This window comes from Mytilus edulis, chromosome 10, assembly GCF_963676685.1.
Source record: "Mytilus edulis chromosome 10, xbMytEdul2.2, whole genome shotgun sequence".
NCBI classification, from domain to species: domain Eukaryota; kingdom Metazoa; phylum Mollusca; class Bivalvia; order Mytilida; family Mytilidae; genus Mytilus; species Mytilus edulis.
In genome coordinates this window covers 23802736-23824810 of record NC_092353.1, presented here as the reverse complement: position 1 = coordinate 23824810, position 22075 = coordinate 23802736, and the positions used below count along the sequence as shown (strand labels likewise).

Here is a 22075-nt window from a genome sequence, read left to right as displayed (position 1 = left end):
AGCAAAGGTTATAAAACAACAGTCCCCTTTCTCTTATGTTTGAAAAAATAGATAAAATCTTTGCAAAAAAGGTCAAGTATCATCAATGTTCACCCTGTGTAGCTATATTGAAAAAAACATATTTAAGCAGCTACACCAAAAAAAATGTCAATTTGAAAAATGAAATAGTTGTTCAATGACATAAACTACTATAGATTCTTGATAGATATAAAAAGATATGGTATGAGTGCCAATGAGTCAGCTCTCCATCCAAGTCACAATTTGTAATAGTAAACCATTATAGGTCATAGCCTATTTTTAACCCTACAAACACTTTATTTGTAGGACCCATTATTAACCTAGAGCATGCTATTTATTTACATTTTGAAGCCAAAAGAACATACCATTTTCAGCATCAGTGACAGGCTTTTCACTCTCATGATTTTTCCTGATATTCTGAATCACCATTAAAATACTAGAAACAAGTTCCTCTGCATTTGATGCAAACTGTTTAACCTCTTCATTTATTTCTCCACTCTCAGATTTATAATGTGTCATCTTCTGTTCTTCAAGACATGTCCATGATTTAAACTCTGCCACAAATTTATTAATTCTTTCACTGAGATAAGACAAACTAGACGTGAATTCGCACAAAGAATTGTCAGATGGACTTTTAAACAAGTTAATGATATCCTGCATGTCAGGAACAATACTTTCAAGTGACTGAGCTGCTTCAGATAGAGTTCTCATTGAAATCCTAAAAAAATAGAAATAGCATGCATTGTTTTATAAAGGTCAATTCCAAAATACATGAAGACATTTTCTATATTTTCTAACAGGAACACTATCATATTAAATAAAATTTCATAAAAACAGTAATGACTATACTTCAAATTAATTCAAGAAACATATTTTTACACAGAAACAGTAAAGTTAATTGAAATTATACTACTGATGTCTTAAAATCACTAAAGTACATGTACTTTGTCTTATTTTGATTCAAATATGTATAGTTGTCTCAATTATAACAGATCAAGATTCACGGAAATCCACATTTAAAACTAATAATTAAAATTATAACAAAGGTATCCAGCATCTGTGCATGCATGACCTACCTTGTAGTTTTTCAATAGAATTATCAACTGAATAAATTTCTAACTCAGTGTTCAGCTCAAAATTATACATATCTCTTTTAAAAGACTAACATTGGATAAAAAATGTCCATACCTAGGTCAAATTCAGGGACATAGCTAATCTATTAAATGGATAACAAGAATGTGTCCATAGTACACGGATGCCCAACTCGCACTATCATTTTACATGTTCAGTGGAACGTGAAATTGGAGTCAATTATTTAATTTGGCATTAAAATTAGAAAGATCATATCATAGGGAACATGTGTACTAAGTTTCAAGTTGATTGGACTTAAACTTCATCAAAAACTACCATGACCAAAAACTTTAACCTGAAGCGGGATGAACAGACGCACAGATGAAAGAACAGACAAACGAATGGACTAAGGAACAGACGAACGGACGCACAAACCAGAAAACATATTGCCCCTCTACTATCGTAGGTGGGGCATAAAAATCTTCTGACATACAGGAAGTGGTTTACACAAATTATGTTACAATTCTGTTACTGTTGACAATGTATCCGAACTTACATTGTCCATATCACAGTCTTATTCTCTCCTACTAACTTTCTGTGTAATTCTACAGTTCTTTGTCTTATTGTCTGAAAAATAAAAAGTTGAAGTCAATAATGCAGGCTGTGATATCAGTTATTAAACTTACTCCACATCAGGTTAATTTTTCCTTAATATGAAATGCTTTTTCTATTGACCTTACTGGATGAACAGGTCTCATGAAGCATTTTGACATAGATATTAACCTTAAACAAATGCTGACATATAAAGTTCATCCCTAATCAACCTATTCATTCTTATCATATCAATAGTTTAATTTTGAGACCCAAATAGGATCATTACCTAACCTACACCATTAGTTGTACATGGGTTATTTAGTAGTTGTATATGGGTTACTGTGGATTCATTTATTTTTGTTGATACAAATTTTCGCTGATTGAGGAAAACATGTTCGTGGGTATTTGATTTTGTGGTTTTACCTATGTCTGCATACAAGCCTTTTGAAAATTTGTCATACGTTGTACATTTAATTTCGTGGTTCACCCATAGCCATGAAATCCACAAAAATTGGTATCCAACAAATAATAATGAATCCACAGTATTTAGTTTGATAAAAGTCATATCCTGAACTGAGTAATTTTCCTATTATTAACCGTACAGGTTGACAAAAATAATTTACCTGTACACAAGTCATACAGTTTGTCCAAGTTGTATCACCATGTTTAACTAGAGCCATTTTAGAGAGATTTTCCTCTCCTACTGGAGATGGATGGTGAGTTGTCTCCCCTATAGACTTTGGACAAGACTGTAACAGGGCTTCAAACTGAATCATTCCTTCTGCTATTGAGGTAAGTAATTCTTTAAAGTCAACCTGTGAAAAAATATTATAATATTTCACAATTTTCATTCACTTAAATCATAAAATTTAAAAGCTGTACATCATCATTTCATAGCTATGGTAAAAAATTCACTCTTTTTCACTTTTCCACGTAAAAACCAGTTGAAATGTTTAGAAAAATAAAATCATTTGTCTGTGTACCAACTTCTTTCCATGTCAGTATTAACACAGGTCTCCATTTTTTTGTTGCCACAACAAAAAACAGCAATTGAATAACATAACTTTAAAATACAGTCTGTTATAATACACTTGCATATCTTTTACACAACCATCTTTGCAATCAGATATATAAGACATGTAAAATGAAATATTTAATAATCTGACCCTTGTAAAGTCTAATAAAATGGTTTGGTCCAGTAGAATCCCAACTCATTCACTTCATATTATTCTAAAACCAACTTACATGCCATTTATTACTATCTATCTGATTTGGTTGTATTGTACTGTCACCATCTTTAATAACAGATGTTAGTGCTTCTAAAGACATACTGAAAAAAGAAGAAGAAGAGTAGTGACATTGCAGGATGATGGCTGTACAAAAATCTAATGAAGAGAGGATTGGAAGTAAAGTTAATCCCAAGACCCCAAGCATACTATGCTGTATGGGCCTTGCTCATTGTTGAAGGCTGTACATGACCTATAGTTGTTAATTTCTATGTTCTTTTTGGTCTCTTGTGGAGAGTTGTCTCATTAGCAATCATACCACATCTTCTTTTTTTATAATTGTAATAAGAAATGTAACTTGTAATACCCCTATATTATTTATATCAGGAGCCTTCTAACCAACAAACATACAATTAATTCTTGAATAACCCTTCAAAATTAAATTAAAATAAGGTGTGTACATGTATGTAGTTCATTTATCTTGAGAGTGCATGGTCAATGAACCCTGTGCATAAAACATAATTATCTTTATGATTAACATTGGATAACATCTAATTTTAATTATATGTGTGAGTTCTTAAACCTTATATTTGTTGGTACCTGATAGATTTATAATGCTGTCCAATAGAGGACAGATCTTTATACTGTTGTACAACCAGTGACATCAGATGTTCTGTAAAACCTCTACATCTATCCATATTACCTAGACCAAGTTCCTACAATGTATAAAACATTATACAACATTGGTTGCAATGAATTACATTGATTTCTTAGAGAAATAAAAACCAATAATTTCACATGTGAAATATGTATAGATTATTACATGGAATTTTTCATATCAGACCCTTTATCGGCCCTTAGAAGATCATGAAATCAGCCCAAGAGCCACAATGTTCTAATTTGTATTATTGATTTAGAAAAGAGAAGTGATTCTATTATTATTTCAAATGCTATTTCCATGGTTTGGTAACCTGGCACCTACTTATGACTACTGAAGATTGAACCTCAAATATCAAACAAGACATCTTCCTTGAAAGATTCATAACAAAGCTGACTTTATCGCTTAGCTGTAGCTCTACTTTTACAGAATTTCATATTGTTATACAGTTCTCATATTTGTAAAACAATAATTAAAGTGAAGCATACCAGATTTTCTTTTTACAGTAATCATGCTTACTTGTGATGGAGTCATCAATGCTGAAGCCAGCTTAGCTTTCCTGGAAATACATCTATAATAATACTGCTGGCATCCACTCCATGTACTACAAACCATGTCACTGTAACTGTAATATAATCAAGAGATAGCTTAGTTATCTTTACACTGAAGATCTTACTCGGTTTGTTTAAAACTTACTTTTTAAATACGCCTATTTAAATGTTACATTCTGTAGCAATTATTTGCTACAAAAATGGAAGAAATAATATCTAACAGAGAAAATGCATATGGATTGTTCCACCAAAAAAGAAAGCAAAAAGCAAAAAGCGAAAAAAAAAAAAACCTAATAAACTTGAAAGCTTATTTGGGGAGTGAATTGTAAGTTTAAATGTAATATCAACTCTGACAAGAGTAACAAATGTTTGCAAATTGAAACAAATTGATTTGTTAGTCAACGTACGCATCAATATTGACATGATTTTGTCTATCGCCTTAAATTAAATACTCTTTTCCTAAGGTAGAATTACCTCAAGCAAAGCTGACATAAGATGGTTTTGAACTTTTTATTTGTAAGTGAAAGTTTGATAGAAATATCATTGTTTATTTTCCAAGATTCAAGATTCAATATTTTATTAAAGTCTCACCACATACAATTACTTATATTTACACAATAACATATTCATACAGGTACATAAAACATACATGTATAACAACAACTTTAAATTCACATTGTATGTGCCAATCTTAAAAGATTTATGAGAGACTGTACAAACAATAATATTAAAAAACATTTCGATATTGTACATACTATATATAATATAACAAACAATCAAAACAAGTATTGTCCTAATTTTCAGACTTACTTTGAGTAGGTACAACTTTCCATAAGAACATTAAAATCGACAGGATCAACAGTGAGAGGTAGAGTGTCCTTGTCTTCACGACTGGACATGGTTAGTCCCTTCCTGTATGACAGTCCTGTAATAAATTAAACATAGCATTACAGTAGATTCCACTTAATTGCATACCGCTTAATAGCATAATTCGGTTAATTGCATACTTTTCTCCTGCACATAACCATTTCCCATTCATCTAATGTTAAATTGTACGGTTATATGCATAGCCCCACAAGTGGCATTTCGGTTAATTGCATAGAAAATAATCGCCAGCTAGATATGCTTAGTTAAAACTGACGAGATTTTTGACCGGAAACAGCAATTTGGTAAGTATATTTTTCTTGAATGCATCATAATTTTTGATATTATTTCACATTTACTTCTGTGTTATTTAAATAAAGTTTTAAAACAGTTTCTTCCGTGTTTATATGATTATAAAAAAGGCCTTGATGTGTACACAGGGAAAGTTTCCCATATTCTATTTTAAGCCTCGAGGTCATAAAAATGTCAATCAGCTGATTGTTGTAAAAACACAACCATTCTATGATCTTCTGTCTCAAAAGGTGTTAATTATTGATTGCATTTCAAACATTGTTCATAGATTACATTTTGGGTGTATTCTAAAAACAATAACGCCTACTAATTATCGATCATTATCCAATGTGCAATCTCGTAATTTGGCTAGGGGTGATCTACATTTATGTTAAATATTACAGGGCATTTATATATGGTTGAAGAATTTCATACACCAATCTTTCATTTTTAATATTTTTTGAAAAGAACATTAACTTAAAATTATTATATTTTCTCACTTTCAACACTCGTGTCCAGCAAATAACCTGTGCAGGGCCCCATTACCTGTTTTAAACTGCTTTGCATATATGAAACTAACGAGGTTAAAGTAACAGTGTTACATCACTGTGCCATCGGTAAATACTGCATATTAAAGGCAGTTCATTACACATTTATTGTATCAAATGATTATAAACTGTGTAGCATTGTTCAGCAGTTTATTTTAATCAAAACGTAACAATATAATTTGTACATCCGGGTCATAGAAACAAATCTATTTTTAGAACAATTTTATTTTCGTATCTCAGGTAAAGGAAAAGTCGGTACATAAATAAACTAAATCTAAATGTGTTTATAGACTTTATTGAAAGAATAAACAATGAAATAAAATGCATGACACTAGACAAATAACTTTTATTAGAATACATAATCATTCAATATGTTGTAAGACAGTGGATTATGGACGTTCATCTTTCTTCAGGATTTCCTCTAACTGTCTAATGATCTGCACTATCGATGTTATTTGACTCCGTATTTTGGCATTTCGGATATAAGCATACTCCGCTTTATTGCATAATTTCGTCTGACAAATAGGCTATGCAAATAACCTGAATGTACTGTAATATCAAATTGTTTATATTTTCCTTCACATTTCTTTCAGTTTTTCACAAAATTAGGTAATGAAATGAGCATAATTTTATTTTAAGTAAGCTTGGAAATGCTGATGACAGGTAGATTATGTTCTATACTGTAAATTCAGAAATAATTGCGTGCATTTATTATTGTGATATTTTTGTTTTAGACTAAAATGCGATATTAATTTTTGCGGTATTGAGTACAATCATATTTAATTCATATAAAAAATTGCAAAATGCATGTTTAAATTATTGTGATTATTGGGCATTTTTCGCAATAATAAAAACATCACAATAATTTCTGAATTTACAATATACTGATCATAGAAAATATCTCTGAAGTATACAGTTGAAGAACTTGTGTACCAAGTAAATCTTTTTTCTAGAAATTAGAATAACCTGAAGATTTTAAGACAACAAATGAAAATTATTTGTCAGACACATGAAAATTTATATCCAGACTTGACTACATAAAATAATAGTATGAAGCAGACCATTATTCTCTTATTAGATATAGGAAGATGTGGTGTGAGTGCCAATGAGACAACTCTCCATCCAAATAACAATTTATAAAAGTATATTAGACTAGTCTTTTTAATCTTCCTACTAACAGCATTCAAGGTTGTCAAGATGATACATGTCTTTACATTTGAGAATTGAAATTTTTTTTTTTCTGAATATCTACAAAATGACTTACCACAAGCTGTTAAATGTTTGAAGAGATCAGCCAAAGCTCTTCTCCTCAAATGGCAAATATGTTTGGCTTCTGATTTCTGTTTATCTTTTTCCAATGACTTCATGTGAAAAGAGAAAAACAAATCATACATTATAATTCCCAGCTTCTTCAAATTTTTATCTGGCTTCTGACTCCAAAAATATAAGACTCTTTGTTGTCCAGTTAATATGAGTTATCATTGTTGAGATGCATATAATTCAATTGATTCTATCAAGACAACTGCATTCATTTATTGTAAAAATTTATAACACTTTTTATTTTACTGATTCATTTTGATTATATCTATATAGGAATAATTATTACATAAGTTACATCTGTACATGTGCTTTGTCATAAAATCTTGTATTCTTTGAAAAAACGAACCTGATTAACTTCTTTGGCCTGTAACTCATGCACTTCCTCAATCATGTCACCTGTAATGCATGAGTACACATGTATAAAATGAAACAATGAGGGGTATCATTTTCATAAAATACATCAATAAAAATCTTAATTTCATTTGTCCCTAATCTGTTTAAACAAAGATTAAATTGTATCAAGCAAGTATGCAACTATTATAAAACTTCAGATTTTTCTGGATAAAACCTTATTTTACTTTTGATATATTAAGTTCTTCTACATGCTTTATGGCTATGTTTGAAGTGACAAACAACTTTATAGAAGTGTTAATATTTCTTTGATAACTTACCAATAAACTCATCTAATTCTGATATTATACTTCTGTATTGCATCTTTTCTGTCAGACCACGCCAATGCTTGTAAACTTTACCACACAATGTATGTGCTCTACTCAGTAAAGGAAGATCAACATCAGGACTATCCACCTAGAAACAAATATTAAGACTTGCATCAAAGTTACATCAGCAATCAACTCTTAGTTAGGGATGTTCCATTACAGCATACCTGGGACCCAATGCAGGCACTTCAAAACTATAAGTTGGTGTTTTTTGAACATTGAAAGTGTAAGAAAATTTTATTTGCTTCTATAGATGGTTTCTGCATTTTCTCTAGGTAGCATGTTATTTTAAATGAAGACCTCATTTGAAATTGATACATCAACAAAGTTGAACTCCCAGAGCATAAATGTGAAACAATCTTTGCAGGGCACCTCCAATTTGCATGAGGCAAAACCAAATTTACACAAACACTGTTTTTTTATGTACCTGTTGAATAATTATTGGTTTCTTGGTAATAATATTCAGGTTTACAAACTCTTCCCTCCATTTAGAGATATTCTGTTCAGAGCTTATAGATGTAGTTTTCTCTTGATAAACAGCTCTCACTGGCTGGTTTAAAATGTCCTACAAGCAAAAAGATCAGAATATAAAATAATTTGTTAAATAAATTTTCAGAATAGTTCAGATAAAATGTTGTAGATAGAGAAGAAGTTCTTGTTTATAACAATAAAAATTGCAAATAAACAGCTACAAAACAAATTCATACAAATACCCAAAAATGTTATATGTGTTTTCTTTATTTGATTTACTGCAAGCTCTTGAGAAAATGTTTTTTAAAGTATTTAAAATGCCCAATGATTTTTTATTTAATTTTTATAAAGTTATCAATAGTATGTTCAGTTGGAGTTCAAAGTAAACTAGACATACTGAGTAGCCAACATATTTACCTGAAAAGCTTTGACATGTTTGTGAAGAGTTCTATGTGTCTTCTCTGTGGTCGTTTTTAATGCCCAGTAATTCATGTCAGTCCATCTAGCTATCTTAACAAATCCCTGAAAAAAAATATTCATATAACGAATGCAGTAGTTCTAATAATAAAGCAATGGTATATACACACTGAGAAGATGAAACATTGAAGGAATATAGTATCTAACAACATTTTTAACTTTTGTCTGAAAGATTTTATTTGATTACAAGTTAAAACATAATATTCAAATGCTAACATTTTGGAAAAGTGTAAATCTTCAATACGATAGAATCCTTCAAAAAAGAAAATAGTGTAGGGAATACCTTCCAAAATCAAATTACATTATAGAACATTGGACTATCGTTAAAAATCTTCTTCCATGACCATTCCTTCTATCATTTCAAAAGCTCTTTCTTTAAAACTAAACAAAAGAAAATTACTATAGAGTTCAACAACATGTTCATGCAATCCTTAGAATTATGTATTTACCTTAAGTTCTTTTTCAACAGGAGCTCTCAGTCGTTGTATTTCTTCGTCTATCATTCCAGAGAACTGATTGTAAAACTGGTATATATTCCAGAGGAGGTTAACAAGATATTCTGCAATATAAAAATGCAGGTATACCTGTGCACTGACTTTTCTATTGCTGTTTATACTTGTATTCTTGTATCAAATCGTACCGTTCTATATTAATTATGCACTTAGTATTATTTCACAAAACTATCTTGCTGAAAAGTGTTTCAAGCTGGATTTATATCTTTAAACTTTAAGCTTTTCTTTTCTTCAATGTGTGGTTGTGCACTTTTCAGTGCGGATGATTATTTATTTTCTTGGGAACCAAACTTTAAAGATTCAAGAAAAAAATTACATTTGTTGATTTATGATCAACAAATTCTATATACAAACCTATAACAAATTTGTATGTCATTGAACATCAAAATTCAAGGTTCATATATATATACCCATAATATCCCAAAATAATGATGAAGAATCCACAGTTTGCTAATTTTACTGCATTATAAAAGATTTCCACAGTGTTTCAGGTAAAGTAAGTATAATGAAGTGATATACAATAATCTATATCAATCCTTTAACTTAGGAAATGTAGGTCACTGCATGATTTTCATACTTTGTTTATCAGACGAATCCATATTAACAAGTTGACAATGAAAGCTCTTCACCATTTCCAGACGAGACCTGCATTCTCCCAAGGTAGATTTTTCCATAAACTCCAACAATGACTTAAGAATGTCCTTATCTGTCATCGGGGTATTATCTCCTTCTCCAACCTAAAAATATAATATAATAATGAATTCATAAATAACACATATTTTAGGCAAGCATTGGAAAATTGAGTAGAAGGTTTAAGAAGTTTAAATAATAAATATTGACACAATATGAACAAGAGTTACTTCCCTTTCATCACAGAATGCAGAAATTCCTTCATAAGTTTGCAAAACTTCACTGATGTCTGAAAGACTAAAAAAAAAGATGTTTTCTGAACTACATTTGTATTTTAATTTCTTTTAACCTTGCTTGATATCAAACTATATTCTAGTAGGGATTTTTTTTTATCAGATTTGTATATACCACATGTTTCAAGTTGGTTCAATAGTAAAATAGGAAAATTAACTGTTTATATTGCTCACCTGGCTAGGCATTAGATATGACTGAATTAATTGATACAGATGAAACCACCATCTACTGGCTTTTCTTGAATGTTTTCTACAGACTGTATCCAAGCATTTACTCCAGCAACTGAAACAAAACAACTTCAATATTGATATCTCAGATTTTTAAATTGTATTCATTCAAAAGAGAGATAAATACACCACTTGAACACATTTTAAATATTCATCATATATTACAATGCAATAGACAGAATGTCTGTTAACCTTAGATTTGGAAACATAAATAATTTGATTTTGTCTTTACAAAAGTATCCATATTCTCAAGAGAGTAAAAAGTATATATTATCATACTGTTGTCTGGAATTTGCTTTACTTTAGGTCATTTTCAGTTAGATTAACTTTTCACACTTTTTATATAAAGTTTGTTTTTCATTTTAAAAATAATTTGGCCTGAAGAATCACATGAAGAGACATTTTAAATAGTCAAAATGTGCCTCTGGTGCAGTAAAATGGATACTGTTAATGTTAGAGTTTTACACAATATTTTAAAAAGTAAGTCTTCTATGTAGCGAATTCAATTTTCCTGACAATTTAAAAAACCAAATTTCTTCTGCTTGTGTAAGTATATACCTGAGTTCTAACTTTCTCCATTCAATGATAACAGCAGTTATTTCTGACAGCTCTGTCATCATAGATACATGTTTGGCAGCATTACTTTCCCAGTCCTACATAGAAAAGATAACAACCTGCATTATCATACCATCACAACTCCATTCACTAATTTTGGTCAAAGTCATAAAATAAGTTTAATTTTGTCTTTAATTTCATATTTCTATTATTTTTTTCTACAATGAACAGATTCTTACATCAACAGAAAATACATAAAAAGAATTATATTTCACATTTTAAATGGATGAGATATGCAGCTCGTCAGTAATAAATATTGCCATATGAATATGAGTAAGAAGAAAGTGAATGTTGTACCAACATCCCAAAGCAGAATTCTAGTTATTTAACTTGTCTATTATCTTACCTGAGCTTTCTCTAACAGTAACTCAATTCCTGTCAAAAACTTTATAACAGGGGAGGTAACTGCAAATGACTTTATTCTATCCCCAATCATCACCAGCTGAAATATATAGATATTTATATATTAGCATGAAATTTATAATTTTTAGTTAATGACAAAAGTCATTGTGATTTTATATGCCAGCTTTGAAATCATTTCAAGTAAGGTCCTAAATCTAGTTTGTATACAAGAGATCACGATACCCAAGTCTTCAACTTTGGATTCAAGAGGACCAGAAATACAAATACTAAAGTTTTGAACATATCATCTTCTTAAAACAATGTACATAACCATGATCACTCATATCAGATATCATTTTATTTAAATTGTGTTTGTTTAAAGGGGCAAAAAATTGTAACATACTATAAACAAGAAAATTGCTATCATGACTGTAAAGAAAAGACTTCAAATATTAAACAGATTTTTAGCTCATACACTTCCCAATGGAAAATATAATTTCTTACCTGCTTGAGAGTAGGATGACCAGGCCATTCAATTTGTAACTCCTGTACTTTGTGGACTAGTTTGTCAATAACAGGCAGACATTTAACTGCCTCAGATACATTACTATCATAGTAGATATCATAGTCCTCTGTTATACTACTTCCCTGTTAAATATACAAATATTCCACTTAAATGTCATCCAAATTTTGTACAAGTTGTAAAAAAAATTCTTTTGATTGAACATAATTATAAGGCTAAGCTAAGTTGTTATATAAACTATTAAACGACCAGTGATTTGAATAGTCTCTTATAATAAAATGGTAATTCTATGTGCTTTGATTAGTTGCTTATTCATTTTCACATAAGTTAGCTTTGCTGGACCCAGTAGCAGTGTTACCCTTTCAAATGACAGGGTTTTATACAAAAAAGACAGAAAAAGGTTTTAAGGAAATAAATCCTCCCTCTGTATTTTCATCATTTAATTGTTACTTCAATTTTAGATTTTTTAACATGCAAACTGAAGCTGACTTACTTGTTGAGAAATCTGTTCCTGCACCACTGAAGCCACTATCAGATGTCCACCAAACATTGGTTTGTCTATCTTTTCATCTAAAATACCAAAAAAATGTTACACCTTTTATTTAAGGATTAAAAACAGAAATTTCTAGTTTTTACAAACAGTTTAAGATAATTTTCTTTCTTTTTTTTTGTTTTTCTCTCATTTGAATGAATTATAATTTCCATTCTGTGTTGATTTTTCTCTTAAACTTAAAAAACAATGATTGAAATGTTTCTTTGTATTCTGATATCTGATACATATATTTGTATGTAGCTTTTCCTAAAATTACAATATTGCATTTTTGTTCATTCTTCAAAAAACACAATAATAGATGAATGCAAAAATTTATGAATTTACAGAATTTAAAACTAGATTTGAACAGATAATAAATCATCTGTAAAACTTCTTTACAAACTCCAAATTATAATAACAGCTCACAGGTTACAATATGGTGTGAGTGCTTAGCTTTAAGACTGTACTATCAATTTTTTTCAGATCACTATTTTTGATTAACTTATGATGTCAAATGACTGTCTAATTAATTTTTACCTTGCAAATATTTACACCCCTATTAAATAAAAAGTTAAGAAAATAAACTTACTAAGATACTGATAGGTCGGTTTCAGCAATGATGTCATCACCATGTAGTTACTTAGAACAGGTCTAATAATGTCCTGAACTTTGACCTCTATGTTACAAGTTTGTTTTAGCCAATCAGCATTTGTTAGCAAAGTAAATATAGCCTGGTGGATTCTACATATTGTATTCATTTCTTCCTCTGAGATAGAATCTTGTGATGTATTATTACTGTCTACTTTAACAGGTTCTGGTCCCTCCAGAGTTGGTCTGCCAGAAACATCCATGTAATCCTAAAAATTAGAAATTTAATGAAATTCATTTGGAGCAATAATTTTCATGGATGTTGAAAAATATTTTGGAAGAACTAAGAACTAAGGAAAGCCATTATTTTCTGTTGCATTAGAATGGAGATGCAGGTATTGTATTTTAAGCTTGGCCTTCTTAAAATTTGTTGCATCACTTGAGCAACAATTTCTTAAACAGCTCTTAAACAAAAAATGTTTTCATTGGACACTAAGCCCTGATCTGGGTCAAAATCGTTATTTATTATATATAAGAATGTTGGTACCAATGAGCAATAATTCTATATCAATTATGACATTATGTTAACAAATACTGGTTTAATTATTTTCCATTGGTCATTGTCAATGACTGAAAAGAGACCTTTAGTGTAAATTAAGGAGGTAGATCTAGGTTAAGGGAAATAACTCTTAAAATCATCAGTACGTTTGTGTCAACCATTTTCAAAAATATATTCTAAGCTTCTAGGTTACATAGATTATTTTAAATCTGTTTAAAATACATTGATGAACTTGACTTTTACAAACGCTTAACTGATTTAAAGAGTTATCTCCCTGAACCAAGGTCTACCCCCTTAAATAATATAAATTAATTACTTGTTCAAATGAAGGGAAATTTTGTTTGAATTCATCTTCTTCCTTTTCTGCTTCCATCCTTTCATCCCCATGAAGCTGAGCTTTATATCTATAAAGACAATCATCTTCTTCTTCCTTTTGTCTTCTCCGTTCTTCCTGTTGTTGCCAGGTCTCTACAAACTGGTCCAATAATTTAGACAGAGTGAAGATCAATCGTGGGGTCAACTCTTTCCTGATGAAACTATCACTATTAACTAAATCTAGTCCACTGCTTCTTAAACTAAAATGGAAACATGAATAATGCATTATGAATGACATCTGCATTGACACATACTTGTAATAATGACTTCTAAAAACATTGAACAAACACACTTTAAATAAACTCTAATTCAAATCATTTTTTTAATCAAATTTTAAAATCCTTGCTGATATATCACTTTGAAAAACATTGCTTCATTTAGGAATAAGCATGGCAACAGAATCTCGTAAAAACTAAGAATTTTCTAAGAGGGACCGGACCATGTTCAATATTTCTTCCACTATAGAGAAAACAACAAATAACTTTAATAATAATTTTACTACTTTTGAAATTAAAAAAAAAAAAGTTTCATGAACACAAAGTCATATATATAATGGTCTTAGTTCAATTTTTATAATTCAGCATTTCGGTGCAAATAAGGTCTTTACTGCCAATGTATAATCTGAGACATGGGTATATGTAGTACAAGTCAGATGCAAGACAACTATAAAAATGGTATTATCTAGAGAAAAAAAAAATATCACAAAACCTTTTGACAACATACCTAGACAAAAGTGAGTTTGCTGTTGTGGAATCAGGTACCAATGACCCAATGACCTTTTGTGTGTCTGTACTGTTGATATTTTGTGCTAGATAAAGAAAGTCAGGACTGTTCAAAGATACACTAGGCACCTCTGACAGCTGTAACATCACTGTACTTAATAGGTCTTCATTCTGTAAAGGAAAATGTTTAATCATCTGGTAAGACAGATAGTTTGAAACAGGACTAAAATTCATTTCTTCATATATCTTTTAGAATTCATTGCAAGATTCAAGCTTTCATAACATCCTATAATAGTTCTACCTTGGAGAAAAGAAGTTGAGGGCTGTTCTAGAATTAAATTTTCCCATAGATGACTCATGTTTTCTTGAAGTTTTCCAACTATCAATAACCAAGGTCACACAAGTCATTAAACAACTAGGCTAATCGCAAAAGATAACTTTTAACTCTACAAGCACTTTTGGTTGTTAAAATAGTAGTACTGTTCCTTTGCTTATTGTGTTTTTTGCTGTGTGTGTACTGATTTTGTGTCATGGAAGGACACCCCTTATCCTTTTTTTTCTTCTTTAATGTTTCAATTCAATAAACACGTACAATACAACTATGTCCTGAAGTGGAACCCATCTTAGACCATCTACAAGCATCTTAATCACTATTTTTAATAATGAACTATTTCATTCAAATATTTCTTCGTTAACCCTTTCACCGATTGCTGCCCAGACAGAAGCTACTCTGAGACGATGGCTTCCCTGGCTACTATTGCTCAAGTGGGAGATCTTCATAATAAATGTCAATAAAAACTTGTTTGTAGTTATTTGTGTATTTATTTCATTCACTAACACCATGTTCACAGTTTTATTCATGTTTTGATAATTTTTTCCTCATAAAATATTCAAATTTTCAAATTTTCGGCATTATCTAGGTGAAATTCTCAAAATTCTGCTCTTTGACCCCAAATCGTAATTTTTTAACCCAAAACGGCAAACTTTTGAAAAATTTTATGAGGCTGTACAAATTCCTCACACTGAACGATGTCCATTCCAAGTGTTTTGTACATAAAACGACATTTTATGTCAAAAAAGTATACTAGTTTGGCTTCAATTCTTCCATATTCTTTCAAAAAAAATGTTCCCTCATTTCAAATTCTGGTAAATTCCGTAAATTTCGTCTGATTTTGACACGGTTTTCAACAAACGGAAGCCCCATGTTTACACTTTCATCCGGGTATTCATCAAAGAAAGATAACTCATGTTTGCACTGTTTTGAGCGGGAAACATAAAAGATGTATTCCGATCCCGGTAAAACGGGACTCATCGTCAGTTGTCTGAAGCGTGAATCCCGGTAAACCGGGACTCATCGGCGAAAGGGTTAAGATAACCTGCTGTTCAGTACTTAATTTAAGGGTTCAATATGTATACATAATATAAACTGTCATATTAAAGTGGCTGGCATAAAATAATGTTGACATTTTATCTAATGATTTTGTTATGAAGAATTTTTAATTATTACCTGTGTACGAAGTCTTCCAGTAAGATCTTAAATTATTACCTGTGTACTACGTCTTCCAGTAAGATCTTTAATTATTACCTGTGTACTAAGTCTTCCAGTAAGATCTTTAATTATTACCTGTGTACGAAGTCTTCCAGTAAGATCTTTATGGTAATTTGACTGTTTTATATCTGTGGCTACTAATCTCATTCCATGTTTTATCTACAAATAAAGAAATAAAATTATAGACAATATGGCACTGATTCTGTATTGTTGTATAAATTCAAAATTAAAATGTTTACCAGAAATTAACACAAAAAATCTTGAAATGGGCTGATATTGTTTAGAATCATAGGTTCAATTAAAAACTTTCTAGCATTTCGACATGTGTAATATTTTTAGCATTTTAAATTGTGTTTAATTTAGACTGGTAAAACATGGATGATCTATAGTTGATATGGGTTTGACCTAGTTGTATGTAACTGTGAGTACTATAAGAAAATAAAAACGTTCTTACCTGGTATAGAGCTACTAAGAAAGGAATAGTTATGTCTCTGTAGTGAGGAAAATTCTCGTCCATGTTCTGTATAAAACTTGTGACAGATTTCTGCCAAGCCTCTTCCTCATTTAATGTTTTGGTTGTCTTGGCAACAGTAGTCTGCATCAACTTTTTCAGTAGATTAGTCACATGATTAACTGATCCAATGCTGGTTTTGAAGTTTGTGATCAATGAAACCACTGACCTGAACTGTAATAAATCATAAAATAATTCTGATCATAAAATTCATGAACATATTTTGCAATAGAAAGAAAAAAGTTTCTACTTTCTGAAGCAGCATTATATATATATAAAAAGCATTGATAACATCATCATTAAGCAAACATCATCATTAAGTAGATAAATTTTAAATTTACAAACTCAACAGGATAAAAATGTTTATTTCACACAGTGGCAAATAAATATAAGAAATACATTGATCAGTAGTATGGCTGACATTGCCTTTAAAAATCTTACATTATCAAAAAGAAAAAAAAAACAGCTACCAAAATCAATTCTTATGATCTAAGATGGCAGCCACAAATGTTTGAGTATATTTTGCTGTTAACTTGATTGAGTATATTTTGCTGTTTACCTGTTTGAGTATATTATGCTGTCTCCCCGAGTGAATATATTTTACTGTTTACCTGGGCAAGTTTATTCTAAAGTTTACCAGCTGTGTGAATGTATCTTACAGTTTACCTGTGATGGTGTTGGTCTGTATGCCTGTTGATTATGTAATGTATGTATGTTCTGCTGTTTACCAGTGCAAGTGTGTTTCACTGTTTACCTGTGAGAGTGTATTTTGCTGTTTACCTGTGATGGTTTCGGTCTGTAAGCCTGCTGATGTTGTAATGCCTGTATTTTCTGCTGTAGAATGCATTGTTTCTCCTTCAGATGTACTACATGTGGATGCATTAAACTGTCAGGGAGACTGTCCAGACTGTCACCGGTCTGTATAAAATGGTGTGTACTTCTAGCTGCTAGTTCATATTCTATTTCATTCAACTGGAAAACATATCCTGTATTAATTCAATGCTACACAGACATAGATGTAATCAAAAGACCAAATAATTTCCAAAAATTGGTAACTTTTTTCTTCTTTCCGTAAATTCCTAGTCAAGGAAGTTTCAATTACCTATTCAAGAAAAAGTGAAACTGCAACATACTGCTCACTGATGATACCCTTACCCAAATATTGCAGCACATAAACCAAGAATAGTTTCACAACAAAATATTAACAGTAATTGTTACATTACAAAAATCTAATCAACTAGTGTCATAAGACAACACTTAATGTTAAGTTAGAACTGATTCTGCCAATTTAACAAAGAATTTTAAAAAAGAACTAGATGTGTCAAAGCAACACGAATGACCCCATCTCAAAAAGTTGAAAAATCTGCAATTTCAATAACACATGTGGACACAAACATGATGGTAGTCTCACATATCAAAAATCAGCTCAAAATCTGGAGGCGTATAGAAAAAAAGTCTGTATAACTGTGATTTTCAATGTTGTAAATCCTTAATTTTGGCCAAAATTAGCGGAGCGGAACGAAACATAAACTTGATCTGTAACTCATCACGAGTAACTCACATACCAAAAAATCAGCCCAATATCTGAAAGCATTAAATTTAGAAAAAAAAGTCTGTATAACTGTGATTTTCAAAAATTTATCAAAGTCCATAGCCTGTAATTTCAGCAAAAAATTGGCGAAGCGGAACAAAACTTATACTTGATCTGTAACTTATCTTGGTTAACTCACATGCCAAAAATCATCCCAATATCCAATATCCGAAAGACTTTAGAAAAAAAGTCCGTATAAGTATGATTTTCAACAATTTATCAAAGTCCATAGCCCGTAATTTCGGCAAAAATTAGCGGAGCGGAATGAAACTAAAACTTGATCTGTAACTCATCATGGTTAACTCGCAAACCAAAAATCAGTCCAATATCTGAAAGAGTTTAGAAAAAAACCCCATAAAACTGTGATTTTCAACAATTTTCAAAGTCCAAAGCCCGTAATGTCTGCAAAAATTAGTGAAGCGGAACGAAACTTGAACTTGATATGTAACTCATCAGGGTTAACTCACATTCCACAATTCAGCCCAATATCTGAAGATGTTTAGAAAAAAAGTCTGTATAATGGTTTGTTGCGGAATGACGGAATGACGGAATTACAGAATTTCGGAATTACAGAATTATGGAATTTCGGAATTACGGAATTACGGAATAACGGAATTTCGGACAAGGGTAAAACTATATGGCACCGACATATTTGTTGCTGGGCCATAAAAACACTTAAGCATCTTATGGTAGCTCACCTCATTTGTAAGTATTTCAATCTTGATGGCAACCTTTTCAACGGGATCAACAGACAGGTATGGAGTCAACAGTTCAATGCTAACTAATCCAAGATATACCCATGCTGTACCTATAGACTGTAGAGTGCTTGTTTCACTACTTGTTACAATGTCCAAAACACTTTTCACACAATTTTCAACTGCATTGTGCTCAGAGTAAATAGATTTTAACACAAAACAGAACTTTTCCACAAATTCTGAAGGTTGAATCTGATCTGTTTGGCCATTAGACATTAGTTCTACCACTGGTAATATTTGTCCCATCACAGATTGGTTTTCTTCACTTAAAGATGCTGTTATGGATTTCATCAGGTGTTTAAATTCAAAAGCAATATTTCTTCTTTCAGATGTTCTGTAAAATATTTAAAATAATACAGATCAATACACCATTTACATTTTTTTTTTAAATAATAATCAAAATAAAATATAAAACAAAACAAAACAGAAATGCATTGAACATAACAACTTGTTTTTATACTTATATAAAAAAGAAAATGTGGTATGATTGCCAATGAGACAACTATCCACAAAAGAACAAAATGACACAGACATTAACAACTATAGGTCACCGTACGGCCTTCAACAATGAGCAAAGCCCATACCGCATAATCAGCTATAATAGGCCCCGATAAGACAATGTTAAACAATTCAAACGAGAAAACTAACTGCCTTATTTATGTAAAAAAATGAACGAAAAACAAATATGTAACACATAAACAAACGACAACCACTGAATTACAGGCTCCTCAATTCATTTCAACATTCATTGGTTTATTTGCATTCTAATAAAACTCATTTTTGGTAAGATAATTAATTAAAAGACTTTTTCTTACATCATCTGCCTGCTTATCAACAAACGACATATTAATATGAAGAAATAAGAGTAAGACTTGTAACTTGAAGTTGTGAAATCCACGATAATTTTCTGTAATCTTGAGTTGAACAAACCTTGGATCATACTGAGGTTTTGCCTACAAGAAATTGAATATTCAGATGAAAAAATAATAATAAGACTTGAAAATTAAAGTTGTGAAATCCAGGATCGTTTTCTATAATTTTGAGTTGAACAAACCTTGGATCATACTGAGTTTCTGCTAAGAATGAACAATTACACCAGAGCTGTTTTGACATCAAATTGAGCTTCTCTATTTCACATGAGAAGTTCCCCAATGGTACTTGTAAAGGTTGTAATCTGTTTTCATATGTTTTCCTGCCGTCTTTAGAATTTTCCGAGTTAGACAGATAGTGTGATGCTAAATAGGAAAAGGTTGGTGTGAACAGAAATCCTGGTCCCTACAAAATAATGGAAAGTATTATATAGTTAAGGCAAAATTCTTCTGTGAGATACTTCTGAATTAATAATGCCTAACAAACAATGGAAACTGGATTAATCTTATATCTCTGATATGGATGTAATCAGCAAGAATATCAAGTGAATCTGTTACAGGATGTGAAAGCTAGGACAATCTGTTTAAATCAGTAAATATAAAATGAAATTATTCTTTTTATTAAATTTGTCTTAACAATATGTTTCTTGGGGTAGAATAACAAGAGGCTCTAAAGAGCATGTGTCGCTCACCTTGGTCTATGTGTATATCTTAAACGAATACAAAATTACAAAATTAACAAAATTTATGAAAATTTTTAAAAGTTGACTATAAAGGACAATAACTCCTTAACGGGTTAATTGACCATTTTGATCATGTTGACTTATTTGTAGGTCTTACTTTGCTGTACATTATTGCTTTTTACAGTTTATCTCTATCTATAATAATATTCAAGATAATGACCAAAAGCTGCAAAATTTTCTGAAAATTACCAATTCTAAGGCAGCAACCCAACAATGGGTTGCCAGATTGGTCTGAAAATTTCAGGGCAGAAAGACTTTGACCTAATGAACAAATGTATCAGTGTCAGATTTTCTTTAAATGCTTTGGTTTCTGAGATTTTAGCCAAAAATTGCATTTTACCCTATGTACTAATTTTAGCCATGTCCGCCATCTTGGTTCGCAGGCAGGGTCATTGGACACATTTTTTAAACTAGATATCCTAATGATGATTGTGGAAAAGTTTGGTTAAATTTGTCTTCCTAGTTTCAGAGGAGAAGATTTTTGTAAAAGATAACAAAAATTTACGAAAAATTGTTAAAAATTGACTATAAAGGACAATAACTCCTTAAGGGGTCAACTGGCCATTTTGGTCATGCTGACTTTTTTGTAGATCTTATTTTGCTGAACATAATTGCTGTTTACAGTTTATGTCTATCTATAATAATATTCAAGTTAATAACCAAAAACGGCAAAATTACCAATTCAGGGGCAGCAACCCAACAACGGGTTGTCCGATTCATCTGAAAATTTTAAAGTAGATAGATCTTCAACCTGATAAACATTTTTACTCTATGTCAGATTTGCTCTAAATGCTTTGGTTTTTGAGTTATAAGCCAAAAACTGCAATTTACCCCTATGTTCTACTTATAGCCATGGCGGCCATCTTGGTTGGTTTGTCGGGTCACCGGATATATTTTTTAAACTAGATACCCCAATGATGATTGTGGCCAAGTTTGGTTTAATTTGGCCCAGTAGTTTCAGAGGAGAAGTTTTTTGTAAAAGATAACGACGACGGACGCAAAGTGATGGGAAAAGCTCACTTGGCCCTTCAGGTCAGGTGTGCTAAAAATGTAACTTACCAAAGAAAGATCTCCACCATCTATTTCTGTATTCAAATTTAGATATCTATTGACACACTGAGCTGGCGTTAGATTCCATAGTTGTTTATATAGTTTCATTTTCAATAATGGATATACTTCATTGAGGTGCCCCTGTAAATATATGCATGTATATCAGTTATCAAATTGTTCAATTATTTTATACTTTTAACAAATCAACATTTTATCATATACATAGCATTAATATGATAGCTTTTGCATATGTGTAATGCGGGAAAGTACACAAGCCATA

The 22075-nt window shown here is 31.0% G+C and overlaps 1 protein-coding gene across 1 annotated transcript in view; it reads right to left on the bottom strand.

Annotated features, from left to right (window-relative positions):
• LOC139490712 (midasin-like) overlaps positions 1–22075 on the bottom strand; it is a 116760-nt gene that overhangs the window by 21386 nt on the left and 73299 nt on the right. The window contains exons 56-83 of the mRNA XM_071277642.1: positions 21805–21936; positions 20188–20408; positions 19077–19467; positions 17568–17759; positions 16731–16961; positions 16352–16435; positions 14729–14898; positions 13947–14205; positions 13073–13340; positions 12445–12521; positions 11933–12076; positions 11433–11528; positions 11030–11124; positions 10418–10526; positions 9898–10057; positions 9258–9367; positions 8749–8853; positions 8288–8425; positions 7813–7948; positions 7488–7537; positions 7086–7182; positions 4929–5043; positions 4087–4192; positions 3510–3625; positions 2929–3013; positions 2307–2498; positions 1646–1716; positions 384–736 (exon numbers count right to left, since the gene is read on the bottom strand). Coding sequence (XP_071133743.1) covers positions 384–736; positions 1646–1716; positions 2307–2498; positions 2929–3013; positions 3510–3625; positions 4087–4192; positions 4929–5043; positions 7086–7182; positions 7488–7537; positions 7813–7948; positions 8288–8425; positions 8749–8853; positions 9258–9367; positions 9898–10057; positions 10418–10526; positions 11030–11124; positions 11433–11528; positions 11933–12076; positions 12445–12521; positions 13073–13340; positions 13947–14205; positions 14729–14898; positions 16352–16435; positions 16731–16961; positions 17568–17759; positions 19077–19467; positions 20188–20408; positions 21805–21936 — 4303 coding nt within the window. The remainder of the gene's footprint in view (positions 1–383; positions 737–1645; positions 1717–2306; positions 2499–2928; positions 3014–3509; positions 3626–4086; positions 4193–4928; positions 5044–7085; positions 7183–7487; positions 7538–7812; positions 7949–8287; positions 8426–8748; positions 8854–9257; positions 9368–9897; positions 10058–10417; positions 10527–11029; positions 11125–11432; positions 11529–11932; positions 12077–12444; positions 12522–13072; positions 13341–13946; positions 14206–14728; positions 14899–16351; positions 16436–16730; positions 16962–17567; positions 17760–19076; positions 19468–20187; positions 20409–21804; positions 21937–22075) is intronic.